Source organism: Staurois parvus, unplaced genomic scaffold, assembly GCF_062004578.1.
Source record: "Staurois parvus isolate SC_StPar_1 unplaced genomic scaffold, SC_StPar_1.0 ptg000652l, whole genome shotgun sequence".
Lineage (NCBI taxonomy): Eukaryota > Metazoa > Chordata > Amphibia > Anura > Ranidae > Staurois > Staurois parvus.
In genome coordinates this window covers 3265583-3278525 of record NW_028318448.1, presented here as the reverse complement: position 1 = coordinate 3278525, position 12943 = coordinate 3265583, and the positions used below count along the sequence as shown (strand labels likewise).

The window sequence follows — 12943 nt, the reverse complement described above, 5'->3', positions numbered from 1 at the left end:
CAGTCATATTGAAGGTTTACAATGTGTACTTATTGTTTAATTGTATTCACTGTCTTCTTGCACATATTATTACATCGCTCTATGACAGCAATAGGCACTTTATTCTAATTAGACCATGTTTCTGTGACTGATTAAGGATCCACTGGGGGGGGGGGGGCTATCATTTGATTTGGGGCACATACAGACAATTTGTGGGCAGTGGCTTTCAATGGCTTTTTCTCCTGATATAACCACCCAGTGTAGTATTTTCTAGCCTGAGCACTAGAGGTCTCTCTTTCCTCCTCTCCTAATATGTGGATGGGGTGGGAGTAGAATTAGGCCAAGATACCTCATCCATCAACAGGTGGGCAGCCTTTTAGCTTCAGTCATGTGAGTATCAAGATGGCCACAAACTGGGCATGCACGGAGAGGGCTTCCGATTCACTGTGATGTCACACAACACATGGACAGCAATGATAGGGGGAATGAGGGCACATATAAAGAGACTAAGTTTGTCTCAAAACAACCATAAAGGGATGGCAGTTGGATGGGTGCAGAAAATTATTATTATTATTGGTATTTATATACCGTATTTATATTTATATCTCTTCAAGGATGAATTACTTTTATTTAATCACTTTAAATATGCAAGGATTCTTTTTGGGAATATTGATGGATCCTATTGGACCCCTCTTATTTTTGATTGATTGTAGATGTTTATTTATGTAGCCCGGAGCTGGGCTACAGCAATATGGAGATGGAGACATTGCCCTTTTTCTTCTCTCCTTCTACTGAGATACTGATGGTATGCTGCACCGTCCTCCTACAGTAGGCAAGGGATGAGCTAAAGCCCATAGACTTCTATGCAGAGCACTGAGATTCTGAGTGTTGTAGTTTTACAACTGCAATCAGATAATGACTACACTATAATGGTTGCACTACATTTTACACTGTGCAGTAGGAAGAGTGGAGAGAGGATTTTTATTAAACTGACGCAGAAATTTCTTCCTCTTGGCACTGAGGGAGTTAGAGAGAGAGAACATCTCTGGCTGATAATTTGCCTGCCAGCTGGAGACCATACCTGTGGAGATCCAAGCCTGAGACTGGGAGTGAGGACACTCTGGGTCATTACATTGCACTGCTGCAGCAGGGAGACTGGAGTGTCCCCCCACCCTCTGCCTCCCACTGCAGATCATGGAGGCTTTCAGGGAGAGAATGAGGGGGCCCCCCTTTCTGCAGCAAGAGGTCACTGCAACATCCTGGGGACTGGTGAGAGGGCTCTTCCCCCCTAGCTGAAACAGCTAGTAGGAACTTAGCCACTTAGAGTAGGACACCAAGTGCACCCAAACTATACTGCACCCATACTGCACCTTATATTACACTTATTCTAAACCTAGATTGCACCTATACCAACCTTATTCTGCATTATATTGAACCTTTACCACATCTGCACTACATCTACCTTGAACCTGTTCTGAGACTACTGTATACTATACATATACTGCACCTATACTGCTTGCAGATTAATGGGGACTGTTGTTAAGTGCACTGACACTCTTAAAGGGCCTGAGCGATAGGGAACAGAAGAACATCCCAAAGGACTGCCCCACCCATAATAATTATTTTGCAAGCCCCCTTTTGTTCCCCTACCCCCTCTGCTACCATCCTCCTTTTCTTTTGGACAGTGCATACCTAGTCAATCTAATACTAGCATCTCCACTATACTGCTCTGGCAGTAATCGGTAGATTAAAGTATATGTGAACTCTCACCTTGTAAAACAGCCCAATCAGTTCAAAATAGAAATGAAAGGCAAAACATTTGTGCATACATATATGAAAAAATTATACATACCCTTTCCCATTTTAAAAAAAAATATCACATAAACTTTGTTCCGAGCTGCATAAGGAGCTTAGAGGGCTAGGGGAGGAGAAGCAGCAGTACACCGATCTTCGCAGTGAATGGCTGTGCAGGAAATAGGGAGTTTCAGCACAAGCCTGATCATTCTCGGAGAGCTGAATGAGTTCCCAGCACAGCTAGAAAACTGATCACACTATGCTCTCCTACCTAGTGTGGCCAGTTTTTAATAGGAAAGCAGAGGGACTGGCAGGAGCACCAGGTATTTCACACAAAAAAAGCAATACAAAAAGATCAGGATACTTTTTCATACAAGTACATGGTACAGCAAGCACATACTGTATCAGAAATATTAAATTTTGGGTTGACATATTCTTTCAACTTTACTACTGCCCACTGCTGCACTTTAGGTGGCCTTGTTACTGTTTATGTTGCTCTGGAGGCCAAATGACATCTTATATATACATCATATATGGTGTGGCACTTAATTATCACTATATCTTTCTCCACACATATAACTTTTACCAGAACAGTTGCTATAAAGTGTCCACAATTCAAGTGCTCAACAATTTAAATATGATGGTAAAGTGCTGAAATTAAGTGCAATAATAATAAAGTGCAATGTTAATAAACTGCACTAATATCAATGTGCAAAAATGTCCATCCTAGTATATCTTCCCCAAAGTGTCCTTTCCAATCATTTACTAAAATCCAAATTCATAATAAAATAAATGTTCATCCAATGTAAAGTGCCACTAATTGTCCTAAAGTGCTGATCCCAAAAGTGCCTTCTTCTAGTGCTTCTATATGAAATATAGCAGTGTTCGTTCCACCTTCCCTCTACCTGTCGTGGATGCCACTTACTAGATCTGATGCGACCTTTTATGTATTACGAAGCTCCATGTGTGCTTTGTTGTATATTGTCCACTGTGTCTTCTCCCAGGCAGCTCCACCAAACACCTGTTCTGTTAAAGGGTAATGTTATATTGTATATAGTGATAATTAAGAGCAGCACCATATCTGATGCATATACACTGCCAGGAGCGGACTGACAACTCATGGGGCCCCCAGGCAATTGGGGATCATGGGGCCCCTGTGTCCTTGCCCGAACTCAAGAAATCTTATGGGGCCCCCTACTGACCCCGGCCCTCGGGCAGTGCCCGAGTTTGCAAATGGTCAGTCCGCCCCTGTACACTGCTCAAAAAAATTAAAGGAACACTTTTTAATCAGAGTATAGAATCAAGTCAATTAAACTCCTGAAATATTGATCTGGTCAGTTAGGTATCAGAAGGGGTTGTTAATCAGTTTCAGTTGCTTTGGTGTTAATGAAATTAACAACAGGTGCACTAGATGGGCAACAATGAAATGATCCCCAAAACAGGAATGGTTTTTCAGGTGGAGGCCACTGAATGTTTTTTCCCTACTCATCTTTCTGACTGTTTTTCACTAGTTTTGCATTTGGCTAGGGTCACTGTATGAGGCGAAACCTGGACCCTACAGAGGTTGCACAGGCAGTCCAACTCATCCAGGCTGGTACATCAATACATGTCATTGCCAGAAGGTTTGCTGTGTTTCCCAGCACAGTCTCAAGAGCATGGAGAAAATTGCAGAAGACAGGCAGTTACTCTAGGAGAGCGGGACAGGGCCATAGAAGGACCTTTATCCATCACCAGGACCGGTATCTACTCTTTTGTGCATGGAGGAACAGGATGAGCACTGCCAGAGCCCTGCAAAATAACCTCCAGCAGGCCACTGGTGTGAATGTCTCTGACCAAACAATCAGAAAAAGACTTCATGAGGGTGGCCTGAAGGAATTAATACCATTGAATGGCCCCCACGCTCGCCTGACCTAAATCCAATAGAACACCTCTGGGATATCATGTTTCGGTCCATCCGACACCACCAGGTTACACCTCAGATTGTCCAGGAGCTCAGTGATGCCCTGGTCCAGATCTGGAAGGAAATACTCCAGGACACCATCCGTTGTCTCATTAGGAGCATGCCCCAACATTATCAGGCATGCTTACAAGCACGTGGGGGCCATACAAGCTACTGAGCACCATTTTGAGTTGCTGCAATAAAATATCAGCAAAATGGACTACCCTGCTGCATTATTTTTTTTACTTTGATTTTTGGGGTGCCTTTGAATTCAGTCCTCTGTAGGTTGATCATTTTCATTCCCATCAAACAATGGGCATCCTTACGCTCCTAACACATTGCCCAGTCAATATCAGTATAGATATCCAGCATGATATTTTTTTAGATCTGATGTGTTTTCAAAGTGTTCCTTTAATTTTTTTGAGCTGTGTATTTGCGCACTATTGCCCATTAGGACAATAGAGGATGCTCAGCAGCTTAATTCATACTACTAAGAGTGCATCTAACAGGAACAATGGTTTAAATGACATTGTATGCTCAGTCCTTACTGTTAATCACTTTGTATGCTAAATTGTGTTATTACCATTGTTAATCCACTTTATGCTTGTCTAATTACCTACCATATTGAGTGACAATATATTAAGCTTGCCTTTACTACCTGGTTTGGTGCCTGTTTTCTTAGATATACAGCTGCTACTGTATGACCTCCAGTGATTTCCTGTGATATTGTATTTTTTCACATTCAAGAGGGGTTAAGGTTTTTTGGAAGCGGTTGAGGCAAAGAACAGAGGACCCATCCTATTCAACGATTCAAAAATCTCATAGCTCATTATTGAATTCATGAGCGACATGAGCAATTATTAGCATATGGGAATATTGCTAACAGGTTGCTTAGTCCTTGCATGCTGTTAAATGCTAAAATGTGTCATTATTATAGGATAAGAGGAGCATTGAAAGTGTTTTTATATTATTGTTTTGGTCCCTATCCGAAACATTGATGCATCTATCCCACTGTGGCCCCAACTCAGAGTGCACCCCTGTCCCTTATGGTACGATACACATACTCTATGTTGTTTTAAGATAGTGAGTGAGCATCCCTATAAATAGCAGAATTAAAGTGGTTGTAAACCTCAGACACGAAACATAAAAAAAAACACATCTTCTATACTGTGTACTTGTCTCTATCAAAAGTACTGAGTGTGATTTCTCTGTCGCTTTGTTCCTCTGTTATCTGCATGAGTCTCTTCTGACAGCGTGTCTTTGCTAAATAAAAACCCAATACATGTAAATTAATTGGTTTACGTGAAAGTTATAGCGTTTACAAATGGCAGGAAAGATACTCGGATTTAAAAAAAAAATTTATACTAATAAATCAGCGACTTATGGTGGCGATCAGTGACTTATGGCAGGGATCAGCGACTTATGACAGGACTGCGGGACTTCAGTGGACATTCTGACACCTGGGGGGGAACTGACTTCGGGTCACTGACATCCCCAGTGACACCAATACAGTGATCAGTGCAAAAAAAACACTGACACTGTACTAATGGCACTGGGGAGGAAGGGGTTAACTTTTTTATTCACTGAAAGGGTTAACTGTGTGAGGGGAGTGTTTTAATAATGGGCGGGGGTGTGTACTGCAGGGGACACGCTGATCGGGAGAGATAAACTCTTCTCTCCTGATCAGCGTGTCAGGACCTGTCAGGGAACTGACAGAAAGCAGAGCTACTGCAGCCCTGCTCTCTGTCAGTGATTGACGCTAATCGGCGGGACACAGCCAGTAATGACCGGCTGTGACCCCGTGACTGACACCCGCGGCCGGGATCGGCGGTGCAGGTAGGGCGGAGGCGAGCCTCATGCGCTCCCCCTACCTGTTTTGCAAAAGCGCATTTTAAAACGCGCTTTTGCCCAGCCGTGCCGCCCTGCCGCCGTATTTCTACAGTGGCTGGGCGGCAAGTGGTTAACAGTAAGAATTGTTTGCAATGACTGATATTTTTCTGCACTTGATCAACACCAGTCGCTGCAAGAGCACATAGAAGACAATTGTTTTTCCTGTGTCTTGTTCCCACTGTAACACTGCCTTCAGGTAGGTTTCAGTGTATTGGAGGAAAATTATGACATGCTGTATTTTTTGCAACGCACCAGAGCTTACCTGAAGGCACCACACCATACATACAAATCTATTGGCAGATAAAACAGATCTCTTCTTTGTATTTTATGTGTGTATTAGCTGTTTGAAGTTCAGCTTTAAGAAAAATTGACTGATATTTTTTTATAAATTATCTCATGTACCATAACTATGGTGTGCTAACAATTTGCAGTGAACTATCAACCGTGGCTAAATGGTTAGCCCCAGGGGCGGACTGACAACTCATGGGGCCCCCGGGCAATAGGGGATCATGGGGCCCCTGTGTCCTTGCCCAAACTCAAAAAAGCCTATGAAAAAGGTACCAGGGGCATCTCATGGGGCCCCCTACTGACCCCGGGCCCTCAGGCAGTGCCCGAGTTTCCAAATGGTCAGTCCACCCCTGGTTAGCACTTCCTCCTAGCAGTACTAAGATCATGGGTTTGAATCCCAACCACAGCACCACCTGTTTGCATGTTCTCCCATTGCCTGTGTGGGCTTCCTCTGGGTACTCCGGTTTCCCACACTCCAAAGACATGCTGGTAGGTTAATTGGCTCCTGTCTAAATTGGCCCTAGTATGTGTATGTATGAATGTGAGTTAAGGACCTTAGGTTGTACACTCCTTGTGGAATGTGAATGTATAATATATATATAAAGCGCTGCATAAATTGACGGAGCTATATAAGTACCTGTAATAATAAAAAAAATGAACAACTTTTGCTTCTTTTATTTTTGTTATTATTATATTTTGTTAGTACTAGTGCTAATTTGAGTAATAAAATGGTATTTATTAAAACAGGTGGAAAGCGGAAAACTACAGTCAGTTTTGGGGCTTCACTTTAAATGAAGGATTTGAATATCGACTGGGTACGATACCTCCATCTCCTTCGCTTCTCAGCATGAATGAAATGGATGTAAGTTTTCAAGTAATAGTAGTTATGAAATGTTTGAATATTAATGACCAAACCATCTAGGATATATGTGCAGTATGGTATATCTTAGACATGTTCCAAATATATTATAATCACACTAATCTTTCTTGTACAAAAGTATATAGAAAAAAATCCATTAAGACTGATTTGGTTGTCACCCTAATGGCAAACTTTCTTGAGTTTTTTCTGCGCTATTTCTATTTATCACTGCTACCCTGTTGTTCCTATTGGCATATACTGCATAGCATGGTGTAGGTCTACTTATCCATAAGTACATATTTTTATATTAGAGCACAATAACTCTGATTGCTCAATCATCACCTATTTAAAGTGGTATTAAACCCCAAAAGCAAACAATATTACATGTGATAGCTGCATTCATTTTCTTTTCTTTTTTAGTCTTTCTTTCCTTTCTTTCCACTTGGTGATCCAGCCAGTAAGACTGTTGTTTTTCAAAAGAACAAGCTCTCCAGCAAAATGTATTAGTTACAAATATGAGACCAACCATTTAGCAGTGACAAGGGTGCTTACAATGATCAGCTATTTTATTTATTTATGTAAAATCTTTATCCTAAAAGGAAAAAAAAACTGCTGTAGCTGATTATAATATGTTAGCTGGAGTTTGGCATCTATCTGCTATGAGACAAACCATTTAACAGTGACAAGGATGCTTACAACGATCAGCTTTTTTATATTTATTTATGTAAAACCTTTATCCTAAAAGGAAAAAAAACTACTGTAGCTGATTATAATATGTTAGCTGGAGTTTGGCATCAATCTGCTAGCTTATTTATGTCTGCTAGTACATCTAACACTTCCCTCCTCCCAGACTGACAATGCTGCTGTCCAAAGTTGCTCCTGTGCTCCTTCATCCAGTGTGAGAGCACTCTAATACAGGAGGGGGAGATTTACTAAAACTGGTGCACACAGAATCTAGTGCAAGGATGGTTATTTTCTTGTGTCCAGAAATTTTGCTTTAACTGCTTCCCGACCACCCTATAGCAGAAGTACTGCTACAGGGCGGCAGGACTGCGCAAAATCATGTATATATACATGATTTTGTATTTCCGGGTAGGGTGGCGCGCACGTGGCTACAGCTGTCGATCACCGGGACCCGGATGGAGATTCCCCACCGGCACCCGGCGATCGCCGAGGAACACTGACAGAGGAGAGGTCTGTATGTAAACAATACAGATCTCTCCCCTGTCAGCCATAGCATGCTGCTTTGTATTGCTCTGCGTAGCTTTGCTTTGCCGTGATAAGTAAAGTGACCTTAATAAGCAACACAACCTGAGAAAGATATACAAACACATAATCTTTTTCAATAGCATTGTAAACATAGCCTAAAATGCTTGTCTTGTTTTATAAAAATGTGCTTCCTATGGATTTTAAGAGAAATGCTTATGCATCAGTTTACATCATTTGTGTAACCAAGATCCAAAAATAAACAGTAGTAAAAAAGAAAAACATTTTACAAAATAAACAGCTATGTTAGATACAAAATTAAAAATATATTTTGCATCAAATAATTATGCACATATGAATTCAAGACAGCTGGATGGTTTCTCTAAAACCACAGTTCCTTGACAGCATTTTTATGAAATATCACTTTAGGACCATTTAATTTTTAGAAATTAATAATGCATGCATTTTAAACATAAACTTGTATAGTAAACAAGAATGTATTTTTTTTCTAAATAATAACAATAGTGTTGCACTAACTCTTATCATTAGTATATGTAAAATATTGTAAAAGGATGACAATAATATTCAATGTTATCAATATATAACAAATAATTCATATGTTCTGCTTTATCTTTCTGAATAAAAGCCAACTGTTAAAAAAACAAACAAAAAAACCAAATAAATGTCCAAGTGAAAATAAAGTCCTTAAGTGTTTAAACAGTCCTAAAACCGATAAATGATGTGCTTCAATAAATGGTGCTCCACAACTTCAACTGACAGTGCTCCACCACATATAAGAAATAAGTGCCCCTCCACCTGAGAATAGGATGGCCGCTCACCTCAAATACTGAACCTACCGTATATATCAACATAGGTCAAACAAGCATGGTCATTCAATGAATAGGCTCCAGATGGCAGCAAAGAGCTGGTTATAGCAGTGACGGGGATGATAATACATGATCATCCACAGGGATTTCTTCACAACTCCACCTCAACATGTAGGAAGCAAGAACAGCCTCCCACAGGGGCGGACTGACCATTCGAGCACTCGGGCTCAGGGTCAGTAGGGGGCCCCATGAAATCCCCCTGGTACCTTTTATAGGCTTTTTTGGTTGTGATTTGAGTGTGGGCAAGGACACAGGGGCCCCATGATCCACTATTGCCCGGGGTCCCCATGAGCCTCCCATAGTGTAGAATCATTTCTTATATTAAAAGTCCAAACAGAGTAACACTCTTGGATCATCCCTGATGAAGCCACGTGGTTGGTGGCGTAACGCGTGGGGCGGAGCTTAGTGATGTCAGTTCCGTTTACAGACTTGCGAACAAGAAGTGTGGTGATTATTATGCTGTCATGCGATCTTTATATTCTGAGACATTGTGTGTGTTACTCTGTTAGTACTTTTAATATAATAAATGATTCTACACTAGGAGAGGCTGTTCTCTCTTTCTACATGCTGAGGTGGAGTTGTGAACAGGGGCGGACTGACAACTCATGGGGCCCCTGGGCAATAGGGGATCATGGGGCCCCTGTGTCCTTGCCCAAACTAAAAAAAAACTATGAAAAAGGTACCAGAGGCATCTCATGGGGCCCCCTACTGACCCGAGTTTCCAAATGGTCAGTTCCGCCCCTGGTTGTGAAGAAATCCCTTTTGGATGATCATGTATTATCATCCCCGTTATTGCAATGACAAGCAATTTGCTGCCATCTGGAGCCTATTCATTGAATGACCATGCTTGTTTGACCTATGTTGATATATAGGTTCAGTATTTGAGGTGAGCGGCCATCCTATTCTCAGATGGAGGGGCAATTATTTCTTATTTGCGGTGGAGCACTGTCAGTTGAAGTTGTGGACCACTGTTTATTGACGCACATCATTCATCATTTTTAGGACTGTTTAAACACTTAAGGACTTTATTTTCACGTGGACATTTATTTGTTATATATTGATTACATTGAATATTATTGTCATCCTTTTACAATATTTTACATATACTAATGATAAGAGTTAGCGGAACACTATTGTTATTATTTTGTATTCATAGAGTGTGGGATCACTTCAAAGTGTTAATACAGCATCTTATTTATATAATAATTTAGATTTTAATTTTGTGGTAGCACATCCTTTTTCTCTATTATTTTTTTTTTTACTATGGCTGCGTTGCATGTATACTTGTCTTTTACCCATAAAAAATAAACAAACAAAACAAAATAAAAACAAAGCAGAACACTATTGTTATTATTTTGTATTCATAGAGTGTGGGATCACTTCAACGTGTTATTGCATCAGCTTATCTATATAATAATTTATATTTTAATTTTGTGGTAGCACATCGTTTTTCTCTATTTTTTTTTTTTTTTACTATTGCTGCGTTGCATGTATACTTGTCTTTTACCCATAAATAACAAACAAAAAAATAAAAAATAAAATAAATGACATGATAATGGGAAAATAGCAAATAAACAATAAAAAAATGGTTTTTCCAACATATAAGATTGCTGCTTTCACTGTCATGTATAATCCCTCACCCTCAAAAAAGTCGGATAGAAAAGTATCACACAACACAATAATGAATCAAATATAAATAACAGTGCACATAAGGAATCATGCATTAAAGTACATGAAGGTCACCCTGTCACTTTCCCCGGCTAGCATAGCTGGAAAGGAATGTAATACAATGTGATCTGCATTGTAATACATTCAGTGGAGCACAGGGGAGACATCCAGGGTCTTTTAGACCCTACATGTCCTATTAAAGAGAACCTGTCACCTAAAAATCATCACATAGAGCACTTTTTGTCCCCTATGTGATGAAAACAAAAGTAAAAAAATTAAATAATTTTTTAATTGCAAAAAATTAAAGTTATACCTATGCACAACCCCCCCCCCATTTTTTTTATGCCTCCCACCCTCACATGTATGCAAGTACGAATGTAAACTCACACGTTGGGGGAGTCTACACATGAACATATTGATTGCAATACACGTTACATATCGCTGTGCGCACCAGAGTGAGAGCAAAAATTCTAGCATAAGACCTCCAACCATTAAACCATTATCCAACAGCTTTATGACTATCTATTAGCTAAAGCTTGACCCCCTCTGTGTGAGTGTAGTATTCCCCCCCCTCCCCCCTCGCTTTTGATGTATCTTATCTGTAGCCTTTTTTTTTTTCTCAATCCCTTTTAACATTCTGCTTAAACTTTGTGATTTGTAATAGTACTGCTTAGACCTTGAAGAAGGGGACATACCCCGAAAGCTTGTCCTCAAAATTGCATGTTAGTGCAAATAAAAAAAGTATCACGGACAGTACTCAATTGTTTCTGTAGCATAAGACCTCCGTAACACTAACTGAAGACCTATAGGGGGACTTTTGATGCATCACCTATAGAAAATATAGGGTACTGAAGTTTGTCAGCTTTTGTATTTTACCAAAAATGTGGGTAATTTATTGTGTTTGTTTGCCCTGAAATTCACTATAGTGTGTTTTTTACTGAAATGTTGAGTTTCCTAGACCTTTCTGGTAATATTGTGTGACATCAAACATTGGAACTACCACTTTTTTTTTCTCTAGGGTGTCTGCTTTCAGAAAATATATAATCTTTGGGGGTTTATTTAATCTTCAGGCCTAAAATGAACATGTGTGCAAAAAATGCAAAAATAGCTCTGGCAGTGAGGGGTTTAAAGGGGAATGCGCATCTGGCCTATTTTTTAACCAAATAGGTCTAACCAGCAAGGTGAGAGCAGATTGGGAATGGTAGCGGGACCCTGTGCACTTTATTCATTATAAAGGATGTTTGAAGCCTGCACAAAGCACAGCATCCAGCTGTCTACACATTTAAGGGACTGCATTATTGGACATTTATTTATTTTTTTGTTTAATAGTAACTTATATGTTATGGCACTCCCTTTATGTTTTTGATGTTTATAGGAGTTATGATGGTTTATTTACATGTTGACCATATATTTATATACGTATATACACACACACACACACACACACACATATATATAGAATGATAGTAGTTTCTATTCTACATAGTTACAGTATATATTTGTCACATATTTTATGCACTTTAACGCATTAATCCTTACATGTGTTATATGATATTTGATTCATTATTGTGTTGTTTGACACTTTTTTCTATCTTACACCTAAAAATGTAGGTTAAAATGTCACCATGTCAAAATGCAGAGGTATTAAGGTGTACCAAATTTTATATGAAAGTTTGTTTTGTCATAACAGTTATTTCTGCAGGAGGTATTATGTACGGTAACAAACTGAGTTTGAGCCATATGCAAATTCTGCAACTGCTGCATGCATAAACTATAATATTGCTGAAGCTCCTGTTGTTTCTCTCATTGGTTAGGATATACTGGAAAAGCTTTGGCCAATTGGCAGCATAACTATATACGGAAGTTCTACCTAAAAACACGGCTATTGACAGCTGCTGTGATTAAAAAAGAAATAAAATAAGTTTTGCCAGGCAACTGACTGTGGTCCATAAAAGTAAAAAAAAAAAAAAGAAAAAAATATCTTATATGTGTAACCCTTCATTAGCTAGAGTGGAATGGGAGGTAGCTGAAAAATAAGCACAGCAAGAAAGCCTTGCCATTTAATTCTGCAAAATGTATGTCTGACATTCCTATTGAATCACATGCATTAGTCTATTATTATATTATTGAGATACACATCTTTCATTTAACTGATGCCCCTTTTATTATTATAGCATCTATTTCTGTTACTACTGAATTCCTATTTTACAAAAAACCCTGTCACTCTTACATTAATGTCGCATGATCAAAGGGCAGGCAAGAATGAAAAATGATACATGTGCTGTGTCCAAGAATTAACCATTTGCCTACCGGGCACTTTTACCCTCTTCCTGCCCAGGCCAATTTCCAGCTTCCAGTGCTGTTGCACTTTGAATGAGAATTGCGTGGTCATGCAACACTGTATATGAAATTTGTATACTTTTTTTCACACAA

The 12943-nt window shown here is 39.6% G+C and overlaps 1 protein-coding gene across 1 annotated transcript in view; it reads left to right on the top strand.

Moving 5' to 3' along the window:
- The window catches only part of TINAG (tubulointerstitial nephritis antigen), a 113092-nt gene that overhangs the window by 52636 nt on the left and 47513 nt on the right, over positions 1–12943 (top strand). Inside the window, exon 4 of the mRNA XM_089694144.1 lies at positions 6638–6752. Within this exon, the coding sequence (XP_089550270.1) occupies positions 6638–6752 (115 nt within the window). The remainder of the gene's footprint in view (positions 1–6637; positions 6753–12943) is intronic.